The following is a 10,468-nucleotide window of genomic DNA, read 5'->3' as shown; positions in this document are numbered from 1 at the left end:
TGGTGTTTAAATCTACGGGTTTCGTCATCGATGTAATATGGCGTTATTCAATTGTGACGCAATGCATTTAAAGATCTGCCATAGATTTGGAGAAAACAAAAATCTGCAATAGATTTGAGTTGTTTGGCGGTTGTAACGTCACATTTACCATAGATTAGGAATCTTCCATAGATTTGGAACCCGCCAAAGATTTGAGTCCTACATATATTCCATTCCTTTTAAATGCACACGCTCATGGAAAAAGGCACGCATTTTGTAAATAAGGTATATAATTGTTATTTTGGAAAATCTGTAGTCAGCATATATTAATTGGAGGCAATTTGTTCACTAAGTTCTAGTTACATTGGAAACTATTTGAACATTTATGTGCATATTTCTACATACGTATGTTCTATATTTCTATAAGAAGAAAAACATCATAGCATCATTCTTTTGCCTAAGTTTACGCAGGCTAAAAAATATAAATATTGACCAAATTGAGTTACACCAGTTAAAAACATAGAATAAGGAATGATGCCTCTTCAAATCAATCTTGCCTCAGGATATCACGTATCACGTATTGATGACTTCTGACCAGATTGAATGTTTTATCTCTATCACATTGATGTTTAGAGCTACATTTTGTACTTTCATTAACATAACTGTACTGTTGATTTATCAGAAAAAAATCACAAAAAAGATCTTAGAAAGAATCAGTACTTAATAAGGGTGAAAGGGTGACGGGAAATACAAAAAAAGAAGATGTGGTGTGATTGTCAATGAGACAACTGTCCTCAAGATACCACAATGACACAGACATTAACAGCTATAGGTCACCATTCGGCCTTCAACAATGAGCAAAGCCCATACTGCATAGTCAGGTATAAAAGGCCCCGACAATACAATGCAAAACAATTCAAACGAGAAAACAAACGGCCTCATTTATATAAAAAAAACAAATGAACGAAGAACAGATATGCAGCACATAAACAAACGACAACCACTGAATTACAGGCTCCTGACTTGGGACAGGCACATACATAAATAATTTGGCGGGGTGAAACATGTTAGCGGGATCCAAACCCTCCCCCTAACCTGGGACAGTGGTATAACAGTAGAACATAAGAACGAACTTTAGAAATCAGTCGAAAAAGGTTTAACTCATCAAATGGACAAAAAACAAGTGGATGTGGCCGAGTACTTATACATCCCGACACAAAAAGACAAAATGAACAGTTCTTAGAGTACTCGCAGTTATATGACAGCTAGTTCAAAGCTACTAACAACTAATAAAAAAAGCATGCATCTTAGACTAAACTATCAATCCGTACACATCCAACATCCAATGGATTTAGTGTCAAGACGTCATAAACAGCCAGAGAAAAACATGACCTTGTGCAATGCCAAGTTACAGGTATCGACAGATTGTAGATCTATGAATAAGTATATGTATATAACATACTAGTAATATTTAGTTAGCTTTTAATTTACTGATAACAAAATCAATATTTATACCAATAAAACAATACAGTGTTGAATTGGTAATCTTTTAGAATAAGTTTATTTAAAGGAGCGAAAAGTTTCCATGGATCATTTCTAAATTTCCGGGCACGGTTAACAAAATTTCCGTCAAAATGAGGATGTGCTATCCCGTTTGATATAAGTTTTCTACAGGTACAACCAAACTTCAAAACCAAATCTATATCTATGGAAAAATTTAGTAAAGGTTTTAAGTAATTTATGGTAACGATATCTCTGGTTTAATAATTTACCAGTAATACATAGATTGCGTTCGTTAAAATCAAAAACGTCACAACAGACACGGGCATAGCGAAAGAGCTGTGCAATATAAATACCGTAAGATGGTGCTAAAGGAACATCAACATCTAAAAATGGAAAATTAACAACAGGGAACGAACAGTCGTCTCTTTTGTCGTAATTTTTTAGTGTGGAGTTTCCCGTTTAAAACCGAAATATCTAAATCCAGGAAAGGACAGTTATTACCGAATAACTATGATTTGTTTAACAGTCAGGGGCGTTACTTAAACAAGTTATTATTTTTTTTAATTACTTATATAAGTAATTTTTGATTTTAAAAATAATAAAATTACTTAATATAGTTATTTTAATTTTCAATAGAAACATAGACTAAATGTAGTTTTCATGATTTTAAACAACATTTTATATCATAAAATAAAGAATTTATCAGATTTGAGAGGAGTATGGAGATAACGGGTTACTTTGAAAAAAATGAAAAAAATATTACTTGAATAAGTTATTTTAAACATTTTTGAAAAAAAATAGCAATAACACTTATCTAAGGCACATATGTAATTGATTTCAGTTACAAATTATAAATAACTTCAGGTCTTACTTAATTCACAAGTATCTATCTATTTATATCAGTCTACCTTCAAGATTTTAAAGGAAAATGATAATTTAATAGTCCCAAGATACCAATCTTTGACCCAGAAGCGTCGGTATGAAAGATAAGTGCGTCGGAAAGTTAATTAGTGTTTCTGAAGAATTAGTTTTTATATTTCAAGGGGAAAATAACCAGATAATTGTGAAAATTATTTCAGGCTAGTAAAATCTGTATTGTTGGACACCTATACAAATAATATTCAGAAAAATAACTTATATAAGTTATATTTAAATTAGCCTCGCTTTCAACATAACTTGTTTAGGTAATTTTAATTGTTACTTGTTTAAGTAATGCCCCTGACTGTTTAAAGTAACTTCCTTGAGGTAAATTTTAGCAGTATATTAAAAAATTCTTGATTATTTAACGAAAAAATATCATCAAGATAACGGTAAGTGATGTTGAATTTATCAATTAAATGAAATTTCGACGGGTCTTGACTGAGTTTAGTCATAAACTGTGATTTGTAACAGTACAAAAACAAGTCTGCTATTAAAGGGGCACAATTAGTGCCCATGGGGATATAAATTTGTACACATTTGTATAGAAAATAGTCACATCATATTAATCATATTGTAATTTAAAATGTAAATATAGATACTTTGGAATACGATTTTCTTTGGTTCACATCGTTGTTTGTTTATAACTCTATCGGCAGGCACCTGTTACTTAATTACTGAATATCTAACAAAATTCATGCATAACCAGTGACCAAGAGTATGTGCTAGCTGCGGTTATATAGAGTAGTGTTATATACTATATTGGAATAGGAAAATATTTAAGAGAAATAAGATTAGCAGATATACATGAACTGATTAAAATGATGCATACGTTTTTTAAATGGAAGGTTAATTTAATATCGTGCCTTTTTCTAAATGACAATTTGTCATTTACAATGGTAATAAGAGTTTATTTAAAGTTTGCAGATTCAGATTCAATATTTTATCAAAGTCTCACTGCTTGTATAATCTATTCAAATACACATGTAATCATCTCGTGTGGGGTGGGCTAGGGGGGCACGTCAATAGTTTTTGGTAGGGAAGAGCTTCTGACATCCAGTACCCCACCTTTTTCATATATTTTGTTTTTTAAAAATATATACCTTCTCACATATCAATTAACAAAAAACAGACCTATAGATTTATTTTTCGTCTGTTGGTGCATTAGTAAAGATATTGTTTTGGTCACGCTCTTCATCAGGTTTATTTTGAAAAAAACATGCCTTACTTTTCCAAAAAAAAAATGGCACATCTTCATCAAACCGGTTTCCTCTATTTGCTCCTTTATTATCTTTCATTCTGAAGAAACAATAGAATATATTCGGTCAGATAAATGTAATAACACCACAGAGAGTTACACGTTCACTCAGTTTTATATTATAAAATGGAAAACTAATAAAAAGTTACACCGCCATTCCCTCTTGAAGGAAGTAAACACTAAGGATCTTTTTTTAATGTTTCATGTATACAAACTTTTGAATGTTTATTAGGTCCACATGTCAAAATGGTCGGATTTATAGCATCTATAACTAGCATCAGTTGAAATACCACATACGAATGAAACGAAATGACAAATGTGCTGTAACCGCATCGAAATTTAGTACTGACATCTGATAAGTTTCAGATACTTATGATATAATCAAGCAAGTGATAATATCAACCTATTGATATATACTTTATAGTACAGCCCGAAGAATGCCCTAAGATTTGAAGCAATCTCAAATTACACAACTGGTTGTATTCACAGTTTAAAATCCTCGTGGTTTATATATTACTCTTCCCAATAAACTGACCTAAGATGTTACACAAAGATTATGTGATAAGAAAGTCAATGTTTTCAGTCAGGGGCATTACTTAAACAAGTAACAATTAAAATTACCTATACAAGTAATGTTGAAAACCAGGCTAATTTAAATATAACTTATATAAGTTATTTTTCTGAATATTATTTTTATAGGTGTCCAAGAATACAGATTTTACTAGCTTTAAATAATTTTTACAGTTATCTGGTTATTTTTCCTTTGATATATAAAAACTAATTCTTCTGAAACACTAATTAACTTTCCGACGCACTTATCTTACATACCGACGCTTCTGGATCAAAGATTGATCTCTTGGGACTATTAAATTATCATTTTCCTCTAAAATCTTGAAGGTAGACTAATATAAATAGATAGATACTTGTGATTTAAATAAGACCTAAAGTTATTTATAATATTTAACCTAAATCAATTCAATATGTGCCTTAGATAAGTGTTATTGCTATTTTTTTCAAATATGTTTAAAATAACTTATTCAGGTAATATTTTTGTCATTATTTTCAAAGTAACCCTTTATCTCTTTACTCCTCTCAAATCTGATAAATTCTTTATTTTATGATATAAAATGTTGTTTAAAATCATGAAAACTACATTTAGTGTAAGTTTCTATTGAAAAATAAAATAACTCTATTAAGTAATTTTATTAATTTTAAAATAAAAAATTACTTATATAAGTAATTAAAAAAAATAACTTGTTTAAGTAACGCCCCTGACTGGTTTTGGCAATTTCTGTTTTAACTTAAAAAATAAATATATTAACTACATGAAACATTATCTACGTATGAATAATCTCCATAAGAATTTGACAATCAGATCACTGTTTTTTATCAATCATGTTAAGATACAGTTAAAGGAATGAAAAGTAAACTTATAAATATCTTTTTTAAATTTATGTTTTAAATGTTGAACAGATTGATAAATGTTGTCATTTTGAAGATTTATTTTCCGCATTTTTTTGTATACATTTGATTTAATGATAAAAAAAAATATCCTTTATATTCAAACAAACTTCTTAATACAATATTCATGAAGCAAAGACCATTTGGGATAAGAATATCCTCCCCCTTTTTATACGCCTATTTACAGGTCTTCTTATGGTATATATGTGTTTGTCCGTCTTTAACATATAAGACATTAACTTAAAACTTTGGTGATTTTACGGTCCGCTGAACATAGAAAATGATATTGCGAGTGGGACATCCGTGTACTGTGGACACATTCTTGTTGCTTTTAATTTTCATTTTAAAACATCTCCAAGTGCTGGATTGTTTCATTGTATTCAAGACCAATTGGTTGCCTTTATCTGTTTTTTGTTCTTTTGTCGGGCTGTTGTCTCTTTGACACATACCCCATATCCATTCGCAATTTTATTTCATATTTCAACTAAATTTTTCTTATTCTAAGCGGTTGATCTAACGTTTTTCAATGAGATTTAAGAATAAAATAGATTTATATATATATATTGCCCCTCTATTCAGTGGGAAAAAGCATTTCCAAATGAGCTGCATGCAGAAATCCTAACAACAAAATTTAATCATGTATTTAAGGTAGATTCATGGTATACCGCCATCTTGGATTGTACAATCACAGTACAAAATCGGTCTAGTTATTTGCTCAAATCAGCAAATTTGGAAACAGATTTGCAATTTAATGGTTAGACTATTTATTTATATAAAGAAAACTTGTTAATTTATTGTATTATTCGAAATATTTTAACAAAAATCAACCTTTTTGGTTGTAAAAATCATGTTTTTTCTTCAAATAAACCATTTGAGGGGAATAACTCTTTGAGTACAACATTTTTTTCTGGGCTAATAGGGACATTTTTTATTTTTACTTGTGGCAAGAAAACAAGTTCGGTGACACCATGTTTTCTTTTTATTTTCTTAAAACATATTATGAAACCTATCTTCTCACAATATATTTCAAAATTTTATCTCAAAGCACTCTTATGTGTTTTTTCATGAACAAACTAACCAAACTTGGGCAATTTCCAACGACTCATAGCTTGAAAAAAAGCACGGGGACCCATACTTTTTATCATATTTAAAAAAACTAGTAAAATCTTCGTTTTGGCAAATTATCAGAAAATTCTGTCTCAAAAACCATTTACTTATGATCTACCCTATTACACATACTAAACTTAAAGCTCGACTGAAGGAACTCGTCAGTTTATGTTTCTTTTTAACAAAAACGGGCACTAGACGTTTTAAATATCTAGTTTTGGGCTAGAATTCATTTTACTTTGTGAAAAATCATACAGAGTCAAGGAAAAAATATACCGACGAGGATTTCACTGCCATGCTAGATTTTTTAATTGACAACATATTTGTTGAATTTGGAGGTTTGGTGTCTCAAAACCCGCTTCATCAGATAAGCAAGATATAGCCGAAACCGCATCAGCAATGCACTGTACTACATATTCACAAGTACTTCTCAAGACCGCGATAGCTACGGTGCACTCAAACGCGCAAGTCAGTATGGACGCAAACATACTATTCGACGAAGGGGCTCAGCGCTCATTTATTACAGAAAGTCTAGCGGAGCAACAAGAACTAAAACAAAACGGAACAGGAGCCATATCAATTTCTGGATTTGGAGGAGGTAACGGATCAGTACGCCATTTGAAAACCTCTGACATATTTGTACTCACGGAAGACGGAAGCCGCATACAGCTGAATATACTCATTGTTCCTGAAATAGCTTCACCGATACGGATACATACTACCGAGACAACTAACTTACCTTACTTGCGCGGATTAAAATTGGCACACCCGCTTTCATGACATGACGTTTTCTCCGTAAATTTATTGATAGGCGCTGACCATTATTGGGATTTCATGGAAGATAAGATAATACGAGGCAACAGTCCAACTGCAGTCAAGTCAATAATAGGGTATTTGCTATCTTGCCCGACACAGAAATCAACAGAAGGAACTACTTCAATGATGAACATTTTAATTGGACATAAAGAAGAGGAATATGATTTAGAAAACTTCTGGAAAATCGAGTCATTAGGAATAACACCACAGAATAAGGAGAAATCAAACGCAGAATATTTGGAAAACTTCATAACTACAAATATATCGTACGATGCCAATGCTTGTAAATACACGACAAAGCTTCCATGGAAAGACGACCATAAACCACTTCCGTCCAACATCGACATAGCTAGACGAAGAACAGAAAATGTAGTACGAAGACTCAGCAACGATCAGTTTTTACTTAGAAAATATGGTGAGATTATAAGCGACAAGGAAAAGAGAGGTTTTATTGAACGCATAGACAACCCAACAACAAGCACAGAACATGCGCATTATATCCCTCACCATTCAGTCAAGAAAGATTCAGCGACGACACCCATCCGTATTGTTTATGACTGTAGCTGTCGTCGATCACAAGACACGCCTAGTCTAAATGATTGTTTGCGAAAAGAACCCCCGATCTTAAATGACATATCAACACTTTTGATGCGATTTAGAGCGAATAGATATGCTGTTGTTACCGATATAGAGTAGGCGTTTCTTCAAATCACACTAGACGAGAAAGACAGAGATATGACGAGATTTTTCTGGCTAAAGGACTCAACAGACCCTACATCACAGTTGATTACTTACCGCTTTAAAGCTATCCTATTCGGCGCAACGTGTTCACCTTTTATATTGAATGCGACCTTATTAAAGCATTTACGTGAACAGTCTAGTCATACATCTGAAACACTCATAGATGGATTATACGTAGACAACATAATTGCAGGCTTCGACACCATAACTGAACTATTGAAGTTTTATGAAGAGTCAAGAACACTGATGACCAAAGGTGGATTCAACTTACGTTCATGGGCATCGAATTGTACAGCACTTAACGATTTAGCTACATCTCAAAACGTTTACGATGGAGACGAATGTATTAAAGTTTTAGGATTACGATGGAACACCAAAGATGACCGTGTTAGTTTTGGATTCAAACCATTGTCTATGCTACCAGATTATCAAATCACGAAAAGAGAAATATTAAGAAGATCGTCAAAATTGTACGACCCACTTGGAATTCTAAGCCCAGTTACAGTGCGTAGCAAGATACTATTGCAGGATTTATGGACACAGAAACTAGGGTGGGACGAACAAATACCTGATGAAATTAGACCGCAGTGGCATTCTATCGATCAAGACTTGAAAAAATGCACAGAGATTTAATTTTCGAGACGTTACTTTGAAAATATGGACACTACCGATGAACCTACCTTACATGTATTTACCGATGCAAGCGCAGTAGCGTACGGCGCTTGTGCGTACTTAGTAAAAGGGGAAGAGTCTAACTTTGTCATGGATAAAAATAGAGTGGCACCTTTGAAAAAGTTAACTATACCACAACTTGAACTTATGGCAGCATTAGTCGGAGGACAGTTAACTTCACATATAATGTCAAGTTTACGGAACGTTAAAAAGTGTGTACTATGGAGCGACAGTCAAATTATTTTACAATGGATATCTTCAAGGAAGCAACTTAAAACCTTTATAGCAAACAGAGTTATTGAAATCAAAGAGCTCACATGTGAACATAGCTGGAAATATTGCCCTACAGAACACAATCCTGCTGATTTATTATCACGTGGTTTATCGTATGAACAATTGAAAAATAACAAACTATGGATGCATGGTCCGGACTGGTTAACAAACGAGAAACAATGGCCGAATGAATTTCAAATCGACAATAAAGTGATGACCACAACTTTTAAGGACTATGAGAATCAAGAAACGCAAGATGACATTATACGGACGAAGAGCAACGTATTGAACATAATCAACGTTGATAGATACCATTCATTCAACAAAACCGCGCGTATCTTAGGTTACGTACAGACATTCATAGATAACTGCCGTAATACAGCTCCTAATACTAAAAGACTGATCACAACATATCTAACACCACATGATATACATAATGCAACAATGAAGTTAATTGAAGCTGTGCAACACGAAAGATACAGTGATGTTTTTGAAAGCTTATGTTCAAAGTCAACGCATAGTTTGATACGTCAATTACGTTTATATCTGGACAAAGACGGATTAATACGATGTGGTGGACGCATTAATAACGCACCACTTCCAGAGAAAGCAAAATTCCCGTATTTAATACCAACAAAGCATAGATTAATAAAACTACTTATAAATGATATTCACATTGAAAATTTACATTCCGGCATAGGAGCTACCGTAACTTATTTGAGGCAAAAATATTGGATACCTTCAGCACGACAAGAAGTTGGATGCGTAATTCGAAAATGCGTAAGTTGTAGAAAAGTAACAGGAGTTGCATACAAAGCACCAGATCCTCCACCGCTACCAAAAGATAGATTATCGTCCGAAGAACCATTTACTATATCAGGCGTCGATTTCAGTGGTGCGCTTAACATCAAAGGAGACGATGGACTACTTCGAAAGTGTATATCTGTTTGTTTACATGTGCCAATACTCGAGCTATTCATCTTGAAATAGTTCCAGATATGACTGAAAAATCGTTCATGCTAGCTTTTCGTAGATTCATAAGCAGAAAATCGATACCAAGAGTTATGATATCGGACAATGCTACAACATGTGTTGCCGCCGCGGAGGAAATACAAAAGTTAACGGACTCTAAATCTTTACATGACAAATTGTGCCAATTTGGAACCACATCGAAATTCATACCAAAACGTGCCCCATGGTACGGCGGATTTTGGGAAAGACTGGTTGGACTAACTGAAAATTGTCTAAAAAAGATTCTTGGACGCGCATGTATAGATTTGCCTCTGTTACAGACATTAGAGGTGGAAATTGAAGCTAACCTTAACAATAGACCGCTTACCTATATATCGTCGGACATTGCCGATCCAGAGCCGCTTACCCCGTCGCATCTATTGTATGGAAGACAAACTAAATATTTCCCGTATCCGTTATATACAGATGAAACAGACAGTTAAAGTGCCGATTTAGCAACCAATCACGAAACTATGAATGATCAAGCGAAAAGGAGATTCCGTCTTATTGAACAATGTTTAGCAAGATGGAAACACGAGTATTTGACCTCCTTACGTGAATTTCACCGAGTGTCTGGAAATAACAATCAAAGTGTAAAACAAGGAGATGTAGTCCAGATATATGATGATAATTCTCCACGTACGACGTGGAAACTCGGTGTAATTGAAGAACTTACCTACGGAAACGATAACCTTGTGCGATCTGCGACGATCCGAACATCTAGCTCTA

General features: G+C 33.4%; 2 protein-coding genes across 2 annotated transcripts; both read left to right on the top strand.

The window, feature by feature from the left end:
• Positions 1-7,060: 7,060 nt before the first annotated feature.
• Positions 7,061-7,738, top strand: LOC134719288 (uncharacterized). Its single transcript, XM_063582293.1, has one exon. The coding sequence runs from the start codon at positions 7,061-7,063 to the stop codon at positions 7,736-7,738; it is 678 nt and encodes a 225-aa protein (XP_063438363.1).
• Positions 7,739-8,440: 702 nt separating this feature from the next.
• On the top strand, positions 8,441-9,718 carry LOC134719287 (uncharacterized). The gene has a single exon (XM_063582292.1). The coding sequence runs from the start codon at positions 8,441-8,443 to the stop codon at positions 9,716-9,718; it is 1,278 nt and encodes a 425-aa protein (XP_063438362.1).
• The last annotated feature ends 750 nt before the right edge of the window (positions 9,719-10,468 follow it).

The sequence above is a fragment of the Mytilus trossulus genome, chromosome 5 (assembly GCF_036588685.1).
Source record: "Mytilus trossulus isolate FHL-02 chromosome 5, PNRI_Mtr1.1.1.hap1, whole genome shotgun sequence".
Taxonomy (NCBI): Eukaryota; Metazoa; Mollusca; class Bivalvia; order Mytilida; family Mytilidae; genus Mytilus; species Mytilus trossulus.
The sequence above is the reverse complement of the archived record's forward strand: the minus strand, read 5'-3'. Positions and strand labels throughout refer to the sequence as shown.